The sequence below is a fragment of the Chanodichthys erythropterus genome, chromosome 14 (assembly GCF_024489055.1).
Source record: "Chanodichthys erythropterus isolate Z2021 chromosome 14, ASM2448905v1, whole genome shotgun sequence".
Classification (NCBI taxonomy): Eukaryota; Metazoa; Chordata; class Actinopteri; order Cypriniformes; family Xenocyprididae; genus Chanodichthys; species Chanodichthys erythropterus.
Window position 1 is genome coordinate 32,187,417 of NC_090234.1, and position 19,621 is coordinate 32,207,037.

The window sequence follows — 19,621 nt, forward strand, 5'->3', positions numbered from 1 at the left end:
AGACAACACTGCAAAATCAAGCTGTTTTATTCATATATTGACCAACATTCCTTAATTTAATTCTATGGTTTTAATTCAGTGTTTATAAGCCTTTTAAGGAATTTTAACCCAAACTGACTGGGTTTCTAGAGAGCAAAAGTTTTGTGAAAAAAGTGGAAGACTTAAACACAAAGTATGTAAAATAAACTGTTAAAAGGATTTGATGATCACTAGTGACAGTATTTTATTCTGTGTTGTCATCATTCAGGTTGGATTTCAGTACGTTTTTTTTTTTTTAACAAAGCAGCTGATGTTGCCATAGAAACTAGTGGACTGATGACTCGCTTTCACCCCAAAATGGCGGAAACGCAGGGCTGCTACTGGGCGCCGGTGTTTCAGTGGAACTTTTATTGACTGTCGCTTCTTGTTACTGTATATTCTTTGAATTTGAGTTTGTAATCCTAGTTTGTACTAGGATTAAGAGAAACGTGAAAAACGGATATGAAGGGAGGAAAATGATCAAAATTTAGAAATATCTAGAAAAATTTGGTCATAATATTATGCTACATTAAACTATAATTAAACAACAGCACGTTTAATAGCAGACTTATTCAAGTTATAAGTTACAGAAGGTAATCTGCTGTATCTGTCTGATATCTATTCATCCATGTTTTCAGGTGATGGCCATTGCGTCATCTCACTTTAAAAGCCATTTATGGTGTAACGATGCCAAGGTAAACTAAACGCTGTTATCACTAATGCACTGATGGTCAGCCGCTGTAAAATGTGACAACTTGGTGCGAGAAATGTAAACAGATGACATCCTGGAAGATACCAACGAATAAGGGTGAAGCTGACAAATAAAACAGCTGTCTCATAAATACCGTGTTTTCGCGCAGCTCTAAATACGTACCAAGTTCAATATTTGAGCAAATAACTAATGTTTATTGAAATGTACACAAAATAAATTAAGAATGCAATAAAAGCTTAAAATAATACATAAAATAATATACTCGTGTCATCGTCGCGTGGTCCGCCCCCTCCCCTCCCATCAGGAAGTGTACACAAATGAACTGTTTGGTGGAAATCAGCTGAGCGATTCAATTCTAGGCTAGCTGGTTGAAGCTTTGAATATTAGTGTACCGTATCTTGCGCTCGTTTTGTACTGTTTTTAAACAGTCGATTGATCTGAAATCGTAAGGTGATTGTTTGGCACGAGAACCTGTGATCTGTTGACCGTCCTGTTTTGCTGCATTGGGTGAGTCATTCAGTTCTTACAATAGCACGACATGTTTTAATGGATCTGATAAAATGTTAAAGGGTAGTTTATTGTAAACCATCACTAATAGTATCTCTGTAATCATGACTTTAGTTCAGACAGAAGATAGCTTTCAAATATGGTGATTGATGCTGGTCAAGTATATAATTGTCCCAACATTAGGTGAGATTTTTGTTAAAAAAATATTATTTTTTATTTATTATTATTATTATTATTATTATTTATGTAAATGCATTGAATCATATAGCATAATGATACGTGTTTTCAGTATGTAAAATGTGTATTGTGGATGGATAGTGATTAATGGTCAAACCGTGAGGATGGAAATGCATAGCCGATGCATGGATATGATGTTCTGTGTTGTAGCCAGTAAGTCAATGGATGCAACAAGGACAGATTTGAGTTACATAACCGGTCTCTGTGTGTTGTGTTGTTGTGCCTCACTGCTGCTTGAATTAATCTGTTGCTCAAACACTGTGAAATGGGTATACCAGAGATCCAGCTTCCATAATCGATGAAATGAAGTCCTGTGTGTTTATTTCATACACATCTATCCATTTGCAGTACATTTCTCTTGCACCCAGTGCTGATGGTATGCTGCTTAGAGAAGCACTATTAATGACCAGATCAATAGACCAATATTATTATGTGCAGCTTTGTAGACTAAATACATGGCCTAGGGAGAGCTGACTTTGTATATGCTTTGTAGAGTGGCAGACAAATCAATCCTTTGGAAGGTGGAGATTGTACACAATATATGGTGCATGGAAATGAAAAGTATAGTTGACATTTACACTACCATTAAAATGTCTTGGGGGTGGAATTTTTATTTTATTTTACTTTTTTTAAGAAATTAATACTTTATCCAGCAAGGAGGCATTAAACTTTAAATTTATAATGTTACAAGAGATTTCTATTTCAAATAAATGTTGTTCTTTTGAAGTTTTTATTAATTACACTATTAATAAAACACTATTGTTTCCACAAAAATGTTGAGAAACATTTTCAACAATGAAAATCAATATAAATGTTACTTGAGCAACAAATCAGCATATTATAATGATTTCTAAAGGATCATGTGACACTGAAGACTGGAGTAATAATGCTGAAAATTCACAGGAAAAAATTATATTTTAAATATTCAAATAGAAAGTGTTTATTTTACATTTTAATCATATTTCACAATACTATAATTTTACTGTATTTTTGAATAAAATAAATGCAGCCTTGGTCTTGGTCAGCATAAGATACTTTAAAAACATTTTTAAAAATTGTTCCTACCCTAATCTTTTGAACAGTGGTTGACATGCACAGGAATATCCTAATCTGAATCAGAATTTAAAACTATAACTCATTAACATGATTTCTGTAAGTCAGTGTTTAAGACAATGTTACATTTTCTAAAAAATCTGATTAAGGTAGTTCTTTATTCTTTAGGACAATTTTTAGAATTAATTAATTAGGTTCACTGAGTAACTGACCAGAATGACTAAAAATAGCAATATTAAGCATCTCTGGTATTTACAGGAGAAAACTACCATAAAACAATGTACATGTCTTCATTTACCTATTCAAAATATGCTTGACATGTACATATGAATATTCCAATAGCTGCAGAAAATATAAACCTCTTTATTTTCAGGCAAGCAGTGTAAAAGATGTAGAAACTGGATAATAATATTGTGCTATAATTTTTAAGATATAAATGGTTAGTTCACCCAAAAATTTAATTTCTGTCATTAATTACTCACCCTTGTGTCGTTCCAAACCCACAAGAACTTCTTTTACCTTCAGTACACAAATTAAGATATTTTTGATGAAATCCGAGAGTTTTTTTTTTTTATCTCCAAACAGTTTTTTTATCTTCCCTGTCAGTCTGCTATGCAGTTGACACAGTAAACACAGTGCTGAGCTTCCATGTTTATGTCCAAACACCGGCTCAGTATTGGCCGACGCTGTTCACGTGAGCACCACGACACATGCGTGTGATGCTGAAGCAGGAGCCGGCCAATACAGAGTCGCCGTTCTGACGTAGAACACAGAACTCTGCACTGCGTCAACTGTGTAGCACAGTCATTCCCAAAGGCGGACAAGTGGGTCGCGGGAGATTTTGTATGGGTCGCCAAGTCGAGCACTATTTTTCAGTGTGCTTGTAACACAGTTCGTAGATACGGGAAGAAGGAGGCGGGAACCGGCGAACGTTCAACATAACTTTAATACCAAAATAAACAAAGAACAAAACGAAAGTAATGCCGGCAGTCCCTCGCGGACGTCTGCCGGCCACACAAACATAATAAAACATAACGTAAAGTCCAGGCCTGGTCCTCTCTCGTCCTTCACGGTAGTCGCTCCTCCTTTTATGCTCCCGGAGCTCTTCTGTGAGGGACTCAAGGCCGGTGCGCCTCCCAGGTGAAGCTCATTAACACTCGCGCCACCGGCCTCGCGCCGTTCCCTCACGGCTCTCGCCCGCCCTGCTCGCCACAGTGCTATATACTCTTGATTAAAAAATTATATGTGTAGTTCACCAATTAGCTGCACGAGGGAGCTCGTTGTTTTCTTTCGTTTTTTTTTGTTGTTGTTGTTCTTTGTTCTTTAGCTGCGCTCTGCACTCGGCAACCAGCCATAAAAATGGATGCTTGGCTAATTAAGAAAAAAAAACAGCTAAAGACCAGGCTAACACTGCCAACAGCCAAAATACCGTCCCCGAGGGAGGCCAGCTTGACACTGTAATGATGAGAATATGAAAACGATGAGATGACCTGACAACTCTTCCTTTCTCATTTCACCTCTGCATTTTACTTATTGTCAACAACAGGTAAATAAAAAATAATTGTGCTTTGTCAAATATCTGTATTGTTGAATAAAGTCATTATTTTTGTTTTATTTTTGTGCACAAAAAGTATTCTCGTCGCTTCATAACACTAAGGTTGAACCACTGAAGTGACGTTTTTACTACTTCTCTGGTCCTGATTTCATCAAAAATATATTAATTTTTGTTCTGAAGATGAACGAAGGTCTTACGGTTTGGAACCCGTCTTACTGGTTTTACCCGTGTTGCGAGTCTTACGGGGTTGACAGAAATTAAATTTTTTGGCTGAACTAACCTTTTAACTAACTACCGTCATCATTTTAAAGACTTTTTGTTGCTTCCTTGTGGCTTTTTTAATGAGCTGCTGTTGTAATGACCGTAAGCTGCTGATGATATTAAGAAAATAAGCTAGGATAATTGTGTGAGTGTTTGTGTTTGCTATATGCTAGCTTTGTGCCTTCCCCTGCCAGACACAGAATCTCTTTGATGTGTGAATAAAAGTGGACACTGTAAAAAATGATTGTAATTTTTGTAAAAACATGTTAATTGGTTAACTGTAAGTTACCTTACAATATATGGAGATTTATATTATATAATATAATGTATATTTTTTTTTGCCAGTAAAAAAACCCCTATGAATTATCATAATTCACATCAAAACAGTAAAAAGACATTCCCCCGAATTCCCTGCGTTACACATCACGTATTAATTTTTTCTTATTTTTGCTATCAGTAATGTTATGTTGTTTTATTTATTGCATTATATTAGTGTCAAGTGTGTTATCCTGATGGTGTTTTGTCTTTGTTTGTATGACTGTCTATATACGAGTGTTGACCACGTTTTGTGAACAGGCCGCAAAATCTGCCTTAAAAAAGCAAATTTTGGTAGTTAAAGTAGGTATATTAACATTATTTATAATGAAATATAAGTTGTAAATAAAATATACAGCCATTCTATAAAACTGGAAATTTTGTCAGAGTAATTTATACAGTGAATTTCTGGCAACCACAGCTGCAGGTTTTTTTTTTTTTTTTTACCATAAATTTAACGGGATTTTTTTTTTTTTTTTTTTACAGTGCAGTTATTATTCAGACGCATATAAACTAATTGGACTGTAATGAGTCTAAATCCATCATGGGAGCTGTTGTGCACATTTCTGTGTGGTAAGAACAGAAAGCTGAAGAAGTTGTATTTACAGTGCTTGGAATAGTTATTTTAGTAGACATGGATCAGATTGTTTGGGTAGGTTTGTGTTCAACTGGCACGTGTTTTGGGGCTTGCTTCTGTCTCTTAAATCCTCTGTAAATCTCTAGATGCCCATTTGATGCTCATAGCATCAGATTGAACAGAGTATCACTGTGTGTGAGTGTTCTCAGGGCTTTTATCAACAGAGAGCTAGCAGATGTCACCATATCTAAGCAGAGACCATAATCTATCTTCTTCTGTCTGTTGTTTGTAATGTCTGTTTATAAGCTGGCCCACACAGAATATGCAGACATTTTTGCCCTTATTTTGTCAAGTATGTTATTTGACATTGTATATGTTGTTATGATTCGTTACTCTGCAATTAACCCATCCATTTCCACCAGTTTGACACATTCAGGCCAGTTTGCAGATTTGCGAAGATTGCATCGACAGTGTAATCAGCCAATCATAGTGCTATGGAGGCACTGATTCCTCTCAAGTGACTTTTCGCCTGTATTTTTCTGTCCCCCTTGCATACATGGCATGTATTAGAACAGTGAGTCCAAGGGAGGCAAAAGAGACACTGTGTCCTTCTGTAATCCACTGATGTCTCTGCTGGACACTTAAACAGTATTAAAATGAGTGTTTATATACTACTAATTCTCCTGTTTCATCTTATTTTTGTTTTGTTTTTTTGAGGAAAGTTTTAAGAAGTTGAGTACCGGAAATGAAAGAATATATATAGCATTTACACATTATATGGCAATGTAAACTGCGATGGCCTGCTAAAGTATTTTTTAAGTGGTGGCTGTGTTTGCTTACGCTCTTTAATCTCAATTCCAGTCTTTTATTATTCTGGTAACTAAATATGACTTGGTTCTCTCTTTCACTGTACTGACTGGGATGTAGAAGTTATAGCACACATCTCCTTAATAAACCACACATGATTTGAGGTATCATTCGTGTCTGCAGCACTGAGTTTAGTACTTAGGGATCTGAACAAACCTCTAACACTAACCTTAAACATGATCTACTTGCCTTAGCATGTATCTCTGTTTACTAGCTATTTGCCTTATATTTCTTTATCAGAAATCAATTGTCGTTCGCAGGATTTCACCTCTTTGTGATGCCTTTTATTTCTTTTTACAACTCTCATGAGTTGTAATGCAGGATTTCTCTGTTTTCTCTCATAGACAGATGCTGAGCATGCTGGGACATGACTGAGGCATGATGGATCCTGAGGAAGCCGAGCTTCAGAATGACTACCGCTACCGTAGTTACGGAGCTGTCATTGAGAAGGCGCTGCGGAACTTTGAATCATCTAGTGAATGGGCTGATCTCATCTCCTCACTAGGAAAACTCAACAAGGTACTTAAAGGTGCCCTAGAATTTACCTTGGCATAGTTGAATACCAAGAGTTCAGTACATGGAAATGACATAAACTGAGTCTCAAACTCCATTGTTTCCTCCTTCTTATATAAATCTCATTTGTTTAAAAGACCTCTGAAAAACAGGCGAATCTCAACATAACACCAACTGTTATGTAACAGTTGGGATCATTAATATGTATGACCCCAATATTTGCATATGCCAGCCCATGTTCAAGGCATTAGACAAGGGCAGCCAGTATTAACATCTGGATCTGTGCACAGCTGAATCATCAGACTAGGTAAGCAAGCAAGAACAATAGCGAAAAATGGCAGATGGAGCGATAATAACTGACCTGATCAATAATATATCAATATATTATTAGTGATATTTGTAAATTGTCTTTCTAAATGTTGCTAATGTACTGTTAAATGCGGTTAAAGTTACCATCGTTTCTTACTGTATTCACAGAGACAAGAGCCATCACTTTTTAATTTTTAAACACTTGCAGTCTGTATAATTCATAAACACAACTTCATTCTTTATAAATCTCTCCAACAGTGTGTAATGTTAGCTTTAGCCACGGAGCACCATCAAACTCATTCAGAATCAAATGTAAACATCCAAATAAATACTATACTCACATGATCCGAAACATGCATGCAGCATGCATGATGAACATCTTGTAAAGATCCATTTGAGGGTTATATTAGCTGTGTGAACTTTGTAAATGCACTGTATTATAGTCGAGAGCTCGGGGGGCAGGGAGTGCGTGATTTAAAGGGGCCGCTGCCTGAATCAGTGCATTGTTAATGATGCCCCTAAATAGGCAGTTAAAAAAATGAATTAAAAAAAATCTATGGGGTATTTTGAGCTGAAACTTCACAGACACATTCAGGGGACACCTTAGACTTATATCACATCTTGTAAAAACTGGTTCTAAGGCACCTTTAAATCCTGGAGAAAAAAATCAATACACTTAGAGATTCAGGTTATCATTTGCTTTAGTTGAAAAACAAGCAGTATCAATACAAGCAAATCTCCTTCCAGGTTTTTTTTTAAAAGAGAGAATTTTGATGACATCTTGCTTTTTCACTGAAAAAACAGGTTTTTATACGATTCGGGGAAATCTACTTATAATTGTGTCTGTACATTAAACTGGGAGAGAAGTATTTTAAAATCAAAAAACAAAATACACAGTTTGGCACATTTTAGCTTTACCTCCCTCTGCAAGTAGACAAGGAAGTTTGGTTCGGTTCAGTTCAAGATTGGTTTTTAGTTACAGTTTTTTAGGGAAGTGAGAGACTTCGCTTTATGATCAGTCCTGTTGAATGAAGGCATTGGTCAAAACATTATGTTCAAAGTGCAGCTGATTTGAATGAGCTGAGCAGGACTTGTGTACACTGTCCTTAAGATTAGACAAATGCTTTTCATCTCAACCGTCCTCTGTGCCTTTTTTCCCAAACACATTTCCACGTTAATGTGCAGATGTGAAAAAAAAAAACTGTTGTCTTATTTAAATAGATCTCTTTCTCTTTGTATCACTTTATATGGCATGTGATTTTCTTGTTTGCTCAGTGGGAGCTTTCCGGATATTATGCGAGTTACAAAACAACCTGTGTGTAACTAAAAGATATCTATTAGTTTTTTTGTATTGGTTTCAGATATTTGACATTTAAACATGACTCTATGATCTACAATCTCCTTTTTAACACACTTGTTCACTCCGTATACAGTGTGACATTATTGACGGTATGTCTTGTAAAACGTTTTAAGTGCTGTGCAATAACAAACTAAACCTTCTGTCTCAGTTCCTGCTCTGAGCTATTGTTGATAGTTTGTTTGAAACCTGTTCAGCAAATGTGGTTGCTGAGTGAGAGATGTGTTGAAGAATGGAAAGTTAGTGACTTGGTTAATAACACAAATTATTTGTTTAAATCATTTAAAAACTTGGACCAGACATTAACATTTTTGTTACACCATCCAACCTGCTCTCCTCTCCCACTCATTGTGTTTCTCAGGCTCTCCAGAGTAATCTGAAGTACTCCCTTTTACCACGGCGGTTGATCATCGGGAAGCGTCTGGCTCAGTGTTTGCACCCTGCCCTGCCCAGTGGTGTCCATCTCAAAGCACTTGAGACCTATGAGGTCATTTTCAAAATCATCGGCACAAAATGGCTAGCAAAGGATCTCTTCATATACAGGTTGGTGTCATTGATAAACACTGGGTGAATCTCACATGGAAATGTCCAGGTCATATTTCTCCCTAAAATCAAATGAAAAACAATTATAATAAAAAAAAAAAATTCTGCATTGACTTTCTAAGGACACTTAAGCATATTTATGTAATTTCTTTAACTAATAAGTGATAATCATGATAAATATGAATGAAATGTATGTATAATAATACATTATTTGGGATTTGAGTGAAAATATAATTAACTGTCATGAAAACAATGTTATAATGCAGAAAAATCATAATGGTACTAAAATAGGCTACATTTGTGCAAGTGGAGTGAAATATAATTTTGTGAGATTCACCCTCAAAGGTGATTATGGTGGTACTGAAATCATTGGTTAAATCACTTGTGCATGTGTGTACACTTCAGCTCAGGGCTCTTCCCATTGTTGGGTCATGCAGCGATGTCAGTGAAGCCGGTTCTGTTGACGCTGTACGAGCGGTACTTCCTGCCCATTCAGAGGGCACTGTTACCAAGCCTGCAGGCTTTTATCATGGGCCTACTGCCTGGACTGGAGGAGGGCGCGGAGGTCTATGACAGGTACAACTTGACACCAACCATTAATAAATGATTCACAAGTTGTCACTCCAGAGATCTGATCCTAAACTTTCCTAACCTTTCTACAACATACTCACTACGGCACCCAGACCTCCTTTCACTGCAGCTCTGCCTCAAATAATACATAACCAATTTAACATTATATGAGATTATTGATTATATTGGAGAAAAAGTATGTGTACTTATTCATTTAAACATGGGACTTCCATAGACTTACATTAGACAAGAGCTCAAAATGATCAGAGAGTATGGTGGATTTCAATTTTCCTAGACTTGACATCTTTGCAACTACTGTACTTGCTGATTTCAATGTTGCAAACCCCAATCCATCTTTCTTCCTGTCTAAGGACGGATGCGTTGCTTGTGAGGTTGTCGCTGTTGGTGGGTCAGTCTGTGTTTTATGGGGCTCTGTGGGGTTCAGTGCTTATATGTCCTCTGGTACGGCTCCCAGCCTCACTCTTCATCGTCGCACACTTTGACCACTCGGTCACTGCTCGAGAACAGAAGTATATGCTTGGGACAGACCACAAACTAGTGGTGAGTATGTGTATGTGTTTGGAGATAATTATATTTAAAAAACAAACAAAAACAACATATTTTGTACATAAACCCAGATTATTTGAAAATATGTACAAGAATAGACCTTAGTCAGGTAGTGTACATCTTTTGCAGAGGTTGTGAAAGTTAGACACGACCTAGAACCGGTGTGACATATTGAACTGACTGTACCTTTGTTCCTCACAGCCAGATGTTTGAGTCAAATTACACAGGGTGTCTGTGCGCTCTGACTAAGGTCTGTTGTTTTGAAGGAGTTCTATAACTGAAATGGATATCTTCCAATTTCTCTGCTCCAGGTAAAGGCTGTTTGTCTCGCTTTACAAGACTCTAATGTTTTGGTCCAGAGAAACATGCTGGAAATACTTCTCTACTTCTTCCCCTTCACAACCTGCCAGGTTATCCCTCTTTTTTTCACTCCCAACTACATTTGGCCTGTCCCAGACTATGTGTAAGACATTTATTTAAACAATCCCTAAACTATCTCTAGGATCCTGAGGAATGTGCCATTCCGCTAAAGCAAGATGAGGTGATCTGTGTGGTGTCTGCTGCCTCACTCACCCTGCTCAGGAGAGATATGTCTCTGAATCGACGCCTCTATGCATGGATGCTCGGTACCGTACACAAATTGTCAGAAAATTACAGAATACTGCAGAAATGCCCCAATACTGTTTAATAAAATAAATGGCATTTATCTAATAGAGAAGAGTTGGCTTAAAACTTTAAAGTCTTAAATAAATGATCCCATGGAAGATATTTTTATGGATCTTCTAAGGCAAATTGTCTCCTTTTCATTGTATGGAAAAGTAAATTCTGCTAATAATTTCATTTATTTTTTCTCATAAGAAAAGTAAAACGTACAGGTTTGAAACAACATGGTTGATTATTTTTCTATATGTGTGTATTGTCAGGCTTAGACATCAAAGGAGGAATGGTGGCTGCAGATTCCAGTCGCTTTAACACTGTGGAGGAATACACTGCATGCTACTTCAGTACACACTCCAGAGAATTACTGGTGCAGGTATAGAAGATAACACACCCGCTCAAACTCAGATGAGCTTGTTCAAAATACTAGCATAGAGCTTTTCAATTAGAAGTTGTTCACTTAACACATTTCTTGTATATAGTGTGCATTCTGTACATGCATAGTTAAAATTTTCTTCATAGGCTCTGGTGAATATTCTGAAGCAGAAAGATATAGAGGCCAACCCAGACAATCTAATAGAGTATCTCAGACCGTTTCGCATCATCATTAGCCTGTTGGACAAACCTGAGATAGGTAAAGACACCCACATGGTTGAAATGTTAAATTGTAAAGTGCTTTACTTTGGCCTTATTTGACATGATTCTCATTCTCTCACTCACAGGACCATTGGTGTTGTCTGATGTGCTGTTGGAGGTGGTCAGAGCTTTTTACTGCTACTGTAAAGTGATGCTGGGAGAGGACAGTCTTAACTCCAGCCTCAGTGGCAGCCAGCTCAACAGGTCAGAGAGAAGAATTCAGTGCTTATATTTTTACAAGTTTTCCTGTAGCTCAGCTGGTAGAGAATTATACCTGTAACATCATGATTTTGACTCCTAGAGAACACAAATAAAGTCAGGGTCCAGATATAACACACAACAAGGGACAAAAATGAGTAAAACCTGGCTTTGGCGAGTAAACGAGTAAGGGATGATGTACAGTCAGTCACTTTTGCAAAAAAAAAAACAAACAAACAAACAAAAAAACCTTTAGGATGATGCAAACCAGCCAGGTTAATTTGGGATAATGACTGATTACATGCCTTTTTACCAAATAAATGGACATTGGACAAATGGAAATTATTTTGAGCTTAAGTTATTTGTTTATGTAAGGGCAGCAGAGTGCTATGAGAAATATAAAGTGTTCACAGTGTTCAACAGTGTTCAACAGTCAACAGGGTCAGGGTCAACACAACAGTCGAATATCCAGTACAGATGTTTATTATAGAATATGATTTGACTGCAGAATTCTGCCATCGACCGTTCAGAAGTGAAACCTTTCCAACCAATACATAATGATATATTGTTATATTTTATATTATGTTATATTTTGAATGAACTACAAGTGAATATACACTACCATTCAAAAGGGAATACAAGGATGCATTAAATTGATTAAAAAGAGATTCGGATACAGATTTTTACATTGTTTTTTTTCCCCACATTAATGCCTTTTTCCCCCTTCTATTTTTCAAAGAAACATAAAAAAAGTACGGTTTCCACAAAAAAAAAAAAAAAAGCAATACAATCGTTTTTAACATTGATAGTAATGAGAAATTTTTTTTGAGCACCAAATCAGCATTTTAGAATGATTTCTGAAGGATCGTGTGAAACTGAAGACTGAAGTTAAGACTGGTGAAAATGAAGCTTTTATTGTAATAATAATTTACAATATATAAATTACAATATATATTGTGGGCATAAGAGACCTCTTTCAAAAACATTAAAATATCTCACTGACCCCACACTTTTGAATGGTAGTATAAATGTACAAGATGAGTTAATAATACGCAATTGAACACTATTTCTGATTGCTGATTATTGATTGTTGATTAATATTCTTATTGTTGATTCATGTGTGCAGTAAAATCAAGGAGAATAAAAATGCCTCAGAGATTATAAAGACTGTCAATATGCTTGTGAGTGCCATGAGCAGCAATTATCTCTGGGACTACATGACAAGGCATTTCCAAATCTCTCTCAGGTAAACATGCACAAACTCATAATAAACTGCATTACGGTAAACAAATAGGATTATGTGATTATGCCTAGCGTTATGGTTATTTCTCAGAGCACTGAGTGATCCAGCTGGGAAGGGGCCATCTAAAGACTGGAGCAGCTCTCCTTCAGTGATTGAACTTTCAACGCTCATTATCTTCCTGTTGGATGTTATTCCTTTGGTATGATCTGGTGATTCATCTTTGGACTACATTTTCCAAAATTTTGGTCATTTGGTCTGATTTGGTCTGGCTTTCTTATTAGGAACTCTATGCAGAGATTCAAACGCAATACCTACCACAGATGCTGGGCAGCATGCTGTATTCGCTGCGTAGTCACATGACATCCCTTAGCCTACAGGAACTCACACAGGCCATGAGGGCGTGTTTTAAAGTGCTCAGTAAGATCCAGATGCCCGTGGCTTATATGGACATGGAGGCTGAATTGCAGACACAAGATGTAGAGCAAACACAGGTATGATGGGTCAGTTTTACTGTAATCTAATTAAAAGTCTTAATTGTCACTTTTGTTTAATTTATTTCTTTCAAAATAAAAAATGTAATCTGATTGGCCACAAACGTTTGAGCAGTAGTGTACATTTTATTTTATGAGAGTTTTAAATAATCATACAAATTAAAGTTTATATCCTAATTCCATTCATATTATGGTTTGAAAATATTATTGTGTATTAAAAGGGATCTGTTTTTGTACAAATATAGATTGTGATGACTGACAGCAACAAAGTCAAGGAAAGTGACCAGGTGAATGGTAACCATGACAGCAGCACCAGTGAGGTCGATCTGAATGGACAGGAGGCACAGGAGGCGGAGCCAGGTGAAACTCCGTACCCTCCTTTACGCTCTGAAGACAGTGGATTAGGCCTGAGCGCGTCTCCATCAGAGCAGCATCTCCTACCCGGCTGTAATGGATCAGAAGCTGTTTCTGGGGTGAACTTTGAAGCAGAGCACGTGTGGAAAAAAGGAGGAACTATGGAAAACATGTCCAAATGTGTGCAGGACATACTGGCATCTGTGATCACAAGGTAAATTACAAATTCAGTGTATACTGTGTGTGCCCAATATGCATATTTTGGGTATGCGTAGAATACCGAAATTACCTGCTACATTTAACAAAATGTGCATATACAACCAGAACAATAATAAGAATAATATATTCCAGAATGCAATGCACTTGACTTTTTTGACAATGAACTTTCATTTGCAGTGTGACAAATGCACCAAAATTTAGATTTTTACCATATCCGGTATGGCTGTAAATGTAAATAAAAATGCTAAAAATGTTACTTTCACATCTGGATGGATGAAATAAAATGCTGTATAGTCATGTGACAACAATGTGACATTTTAGCATTGCATTTTGCTTTAATACTACTTTTTAAAAAATAGTATACTGTACACAATGAGTATTGCCCAGTTTCCTGTATGTCAGTAGTTCTTAACCTTTTTGACTTTAAAAAAGACTCATGACTTTTCCAGTTTTTTGTGATTTATTGGATAAGGATTATTGATAAAGATTTTTAAATAATAAAATATTTTCGTATTTGGCATAACTAGAACAATATGTATTGACTGTGTTCATTCTAAAAACACCAATGGAGTTTAAAGATTTGATTAATTTCATGACTTATCTCATATAGCCAGGTTTTTCAAGTTCTTCAAAGAACAAAAATTGTTAATAGCTTATTTTAATACTTTTTAATGCTAATCTTATTTTAAATAATTTGAAGTCATCTTGAGGCCCCCTTGGAAGTTTGCCTTATCCCGCTTAGAGTATTCTGCTCTGGGCCTGCAACTAGCAGCATGCATACTCGCTGTAAAAAAAAAATTTTCTCACTTGCATTCACTTCCTGTATCTCTCAGGCATTTGTTAAATGTCGTCGATCCAGAGAAGAAGAAGAAACAGGATGAAGCAAATCAGCTAGATCCTAATACTTCTCCTAGAAGCAGTAAGCGGTCTCCATTGAAACGGAAAGGCAGCCGAGACTTGGGTCTTATCAAAGACAGACTTGCTGAGTTCTTTAACCCTAGTAAACTGAGGATCCATTCCCTTCATTGGTCTTCTAAGGATGGGAGTAAAGACCACAGACCAGTAGAGTTGGAGTGGATGGGAAGTTTCCAATCAAAGGGCAAAGGGGAGATATCGGAGTCGTGCCGCCAGGCCTTCACTGTGGTCTGCCAGCTTCTCCTGGAATGCACAACTTTTCCTGTGTATTTCACTGAGGAAGAGAACCAAGACCTGCACACATCCATGTTCAACAAGACAGGTAAATAAAGGAATTGTATTCCAATGCTACATTAAACTTTGCTTTCTTATGTGGCATATTCTTCTGGAAACTGAGCTTTTCTCTCCTCAGGTATTGAGGGAAGCCTTCCTGAGTGGTTGAGGTCCTTGATGACTCTGTGTTGCCTAACGAAAGACTACCAGGTACAAGTTCACGAGTATTCAAAGGCGGAGATTAAAAGGGATATTTCACCCAAAAATGACAATTCTTTCATCAGTTACTCACTCTCGTTTTGTTTTAAACCTGTAGGATTTATTTTGAAAAATGTCTGTTTTTGACAATATAAGAAAGTGGACTAGAAAGTTGTTTGGTTCTCAAAGTTATTCTATTAGAAATGCATACTGGTTTGGAATAACATGTAAATGATGTAAATGAGTAAATGATGATTTGAATTCTAATTTTTGTCTTCACTATTCCATAAAATGTAACTATTATTATTATTATAGACATAAACAGTAAAAGAATTTCCGTCATTCAGTATTCATACACATAGGCATGGATGTTGTAATGTTAGTCTTTGTTCTGTGACTTGTGTTATTTTCACCTTTTTTTTTTATTTTTTTTTTTTTTTTTTTTTTTTTTTATATGCAAAATTTTCACATACACCTCCATCTTCCAATGTTCTGAGAAACAGATAGCCCTCCCCCCAAACTCACATTATTGGTTGAGTCAGAATTTGACGTCAAACAGTACAATAGGATTGCTCAACTTGAAGCAGCTCTGCAAAGTTTATGATATCAATGTACCGCAACAGCGGTTAGAGAGTTGATGGCTGTGTACTTTCTAATCGTTCCAGCGGTACTTTGATGTTATTCACCTATCGTTCTGCACAGCGCTGCTTCACATCGAGCACACCTATTGTTTTGATAGTGATGGACTCTTTACTCTCTTTAGGAGAGTCAACCTACTAATAGCTTACTTAGTTTCCTCTGCACAATGAATTAAGATTGGACGAAGTATTTAAATTATATTATATTAATAAATTATACTACATCTTTAATTGTTGCATTCCCAAAATGGAATAATTTAATAATAAATCTTTCTTTTCATTTATGTGCCTGTAGGTGCAACATGTTGCTATCTCCTCTTTGTTGGAGCTGATCAATCACTCTCAGTCCTTAGCCCTCGTCATTAAGGATAAAAACCAACGTTATAAGAAATCTGATGCTAACCCACTAAGCGGACAGCTGCAAATGGTCACCCTGCCTCCCATCTACCCAGCTGTTCTCAAAACTCTGGAGGATTCCACAGACTTTTACCTGGTAATGCACATTATGATCAACAGGTTGAATTTCCTTTTTGTTCTTTTGTGAATGGAAAATGTATGAAATATAAATGGTTAATTCCAGAGACATTACAAGGTTCAAAAGACAGATCACTATTTTTATGATTTGTTTTTAAATGGAAGTTCTGCAATTCGGTTAATTGTATGTATATATATATATATATATATATATATATATATAATTTATTTATTTTATTTTTTTTGATAATTGCATTGCCTTTTTTTTTAGCATGATTTGAGCTAAAGAAGCAACATTTATGATACTATTGTTGTCAAATGTTACTGATAAATTGGCATGTTATTACAACTTAAACTTGACTGTTTTTAATAACATATTTTGAGATTTCAGTCTTTCTGCATTCAAGTAGATTGCCTACATAGAAAATAGTTGCCTAGGGGTGATACCAAGATGGCTGCAGAGTGATCTGACTTTGGTGCTGTTGTCAGTGACTTTAATTATTCCCTTCACTTTAATTTGTTTGTAGCGTGTATCTCAGGTGTTATGGGCTCAGTTAGACACAGAGCGTAGAGAGCATCACGTATCTTGTGTGGAGCTCTTCTATCGGCTTCACTGCTTGGCTCCATCTGCATCCATCTGCGAGGACATCATCTGCTTAGGTTTACTCAGTGAGGACAAGGTATCGGGGAAACCTCATTTAATACATTTTACATACTGTACATTCAATTGAAACATTTTTTTCAAAAAAACGTATGTGTATGTTTGTTTGTGTAAGGTTGTGTGTCTGGAGGCACTCCACAGGTTCTCAGTTTTGTGGCACCTGACACGAGAGATCCAGACAAATCGCAGCACTTCTCTCAACCGCTCCTTTGACAGGTCATATACACCATAAATCTTATTTAATTGTTTGCATCATATTTCACTATTTACACCGTATTTCTTATGTTATCATTTATAGAAAATATGGTATACTATTTCTTCCTTTAATAATATTCTCCCATATTTTTGTGCCATATCCACTCAATGTTCTCTATATCTTTCTTTTTTCTCAGATCTTTGTTTGTGGTACTAGATAGTTTGAACAATCAGGATGGTAGCGTTAGTGCCTCAGCACAGAACTGGTTGGTGCGAGCTCTTTCCCTCAGTGATGTGGTCCGTATCTTGGAGCCTGTGCTACTCTTACTTTTGGATCCGAGAACACAGAGATCACCCATACAAAGCGTCAAACAGAATCTCTCTGTTGGTATGGAATCAAAACACACACACCAGATAAAAACTCACAGAGGTACCTGAGCTTGAGTTTGGGAGTATCATTTTTTTAAATAAAATTTCATTTTAAATTGTATGGCAATTATAATACAGTAAAAACGGTACTGAACCTCTACATCTAATACAATTAATATAGTAATTTGTATAAATAGTGTTCAAGACAGATAGCAATAGCAAGAGTTCATTTTTCTTTTGTATGGCCCACCTTGTCAATTGAAATGTTTGTTTAAAATAGATTATTTTAGGTTAATGGAAATGATTAATTTATGACATTTATATTCGTGGGCTCTGATTCTACTGTATATGTTATTTAGGTAATGTAAAGTCACTGAGCTGGAGAGACAGATCCATCATGAAAAGTGCTGGAGACAACATGACGCCTGGTTGCCAAACAGAAGAAAGCTTTGTCAGTCGCATCACCATAGTAGACCGTGAAGCACTGTGGGTAGAGTTGGAACGAGATCCAGAACTAACACCCCCAGACTCTCCAACAATGTCCCAGAGTGAGAGTGAAGAGACTGAGGGAGAGGACGAAGAAGTAGAGGAAGAAGAGGAAAGTGAACACACCGAATCTGCAGACACAAGTGGTGCTCAGAACTCCACCGAAAACTCCACCTCAAGCTCCGCCCCTTACTTGCAGCGACATGACGATGGTAGCGTAGAGGAAGAGGGTGTGGCCAATGGCCTACAGAGGGTGGATTCAGAACGAACGCAGGTTTCCGATTCGCTCTCAAGTGATGAAGATGATGGGCAGTTGGAGGCCATGGCCAAATCCCGGATGCTGAAGCGACAACGAGAGAAACGTGAGGCGGTGGATTCACTGTTCCGCCATGTTCTACTCTATAAGAAGCAGTATGAGAGCAGGCGAATTCTCTATGCCTTCACTATTTTAGAGACCATCCTCCGGACAAGTGCAGGGCCATTTGTGGAGGCTCTATCCAATACTTCTCTGGACTGCAGCTCCATTGCCCATCTCAACCTCATCCAGAACCTTCTGCAGAGACACCGTCAGGCTCAGGATGGTGGCAGCTTCTATGGGCAATTGCAGATCTCAACTCCACCAAGTGGAGCCACTCCTGACCCATCCCAGCCAGCCTCTTCACCACTCCATTCACCATCTTCTCCCTCTTCTCCACCAACTCTCCTGCTGGAGCTACTCACCTGCCTTTGTATGCGCTATCTCCGCTCTCACTATCCCTCCTATGCTAACATTCCCAATTGCCAACTCCAGGCCAATCGGGAGGTGCAGGTGAAAAGCGTGGAGGTGCTGACAGAGTTGATGATCCAGTTGGTGAGAGTGGCCCAGCAAGCTCAAATTGGAGAGGCAAAGGGAACTGCTAGTCTGGAGGCTGTCCGCAACCTTCTTTGGGGCTACAAGGTGCAGCAGTATGTCCTTCTAACGCTTTCCGCCTCCATGTATGTCTGCCAGAGAACCGATCGGCCTGACCAGCAAACATTGCCTGAAGAAGACCAAGGAGAAGATGGAGGGGAGATTTCGGAAGAGAGCCTGATCAACTTTGGCCGGGATGGGATCTGGGCTGAGCACCCACTCCAGATTGCCCTACTGAAGCTTCTGAAGGTTCTTATTGTATTGGAGCACCACGTGTGTCCACCACATTCCAAGGCACAAGATCACGATCAAAGCCATTCCAACCCACAGCGACGTGCAGAACCACCCTCCTCAGCCTTGGCTCGAGAGTGGCAAACAGCTGTGATGTTCCAGCAGTCCATCAAAGCAGTGCGTTATGTAATCAGTCAGCCTATCACCACTCAGGGCATGTTTGTGTCGGCAGCAGCTCGAGCTTTGCACCCACAGTATGGCTGTGCTATGCATCCAGCCTGGGTGACTCTGCTATGTGAAGTTCTACCTTATTTAGGACGATCACTGGCCATCATTGTATCACCCATTATTGCCCAGATCTGCAGGAACCTGGATGAACTGGTTAAACAGCACGAGCATGATGGAATCAAGGCTTCACATAAGTAAATAATGCGTGTGGTTGTTTGCGTTTGTGTGAGAGTGAGTGTGCATGAAGTGGCTGATAAGGTGTCAATACTTGCATGTTGTTGTTTTGTTGCAACCATAGTTTGAAA

The 19,621-nt window shown here is 37.7% G+C and overlaps 1 protein-coding gene across 2 annotated transcripts in view; it reads left to right on the plus strand.

The window, feature by feature from the left end:
* Positions 1-1,048: 1,048 nt before the first annotated feature.
* Positions 1,049-19,621, plus strand: part of dop1b (DOP1 leucine zipper like protein B) — a 29,801-nt gene continuing 11,228 nt past the window's right edge. The window contains exons 1-22 of one of the 2 annotated variants that reach the window (XM_067408678.1): positions 1,049-1,237; positions 5,145-5,231; positions 6,447-6,621; positions 8,643-8,824; positions 9,230-9,400; positions 9,766-9,955; positions 10,273-10,371; positions 10,464-10,587; positions 10,885-10,994; positions 11,141-11,252; positions 11,341-11,458; positions 12,579-12,698; positions 12,786-12,894; positions 12,977-13,186; positions 13,432-13,754; positions 14,593-14,996; positions 15,087-15,157; positions 16,079-16,276; positions 16,785-16,937; positions 17,034-17,134; positions 17,311-17,501; positions 17,842-19,510. In XM_067408678.1, the coding sequence (XP_067264779.1) occupies positions 6,481-6,621; positions 8,643-8,824; positions 9,230-9,400; positions 9,766-9,955; positions 10,273-10,371; positions 10,464-10,587; positions 10,885-10,994; positions 11,141-11,252; positions 11,341-11,458; positions 12,579-12,698; positions 12,786-12,894; positions 12,977-13,186; positions 13,432-13,754; positions 14,593-14,996; positions 15,087-15,157; positions 16,079-16,276; positions 16,785-16,937; positions 17,034-17,134; positions 17,311-17,501; positions 17,842-19,510 (4,796 nt within the window). In that variant the 5' untranslated portion in view covers positions 1,049-1,237; positions 5,145-5,231; positions 6,447-6,480. The remainder of the gene's footprint in view (positions 1,238-5,144; positions 5,232-6,446; positions 6,622-8,642; positions 8,825-9,229; positions 9,401-9,765; positions 9,956-10,272; positions 10,372-10,463; positions 10,588-10,884; positions 10,995-11,140; positions 11,253-11,340; positions 11,459-12,578; positions 12,699-12,785; positions 12,895-12,976; positions 13,187-13,431; positions 13,755-14,592; positions 14,997-15,086; positions 15,158-16,078; positions 16,277-16,784; positions 16,938-17,033; positions 17,135-17,310; positions 17,502-17,841; positions 19,511-19,621) is intronic. The other variant, XM_067408677.1, reaches the window with a different exon arrangement.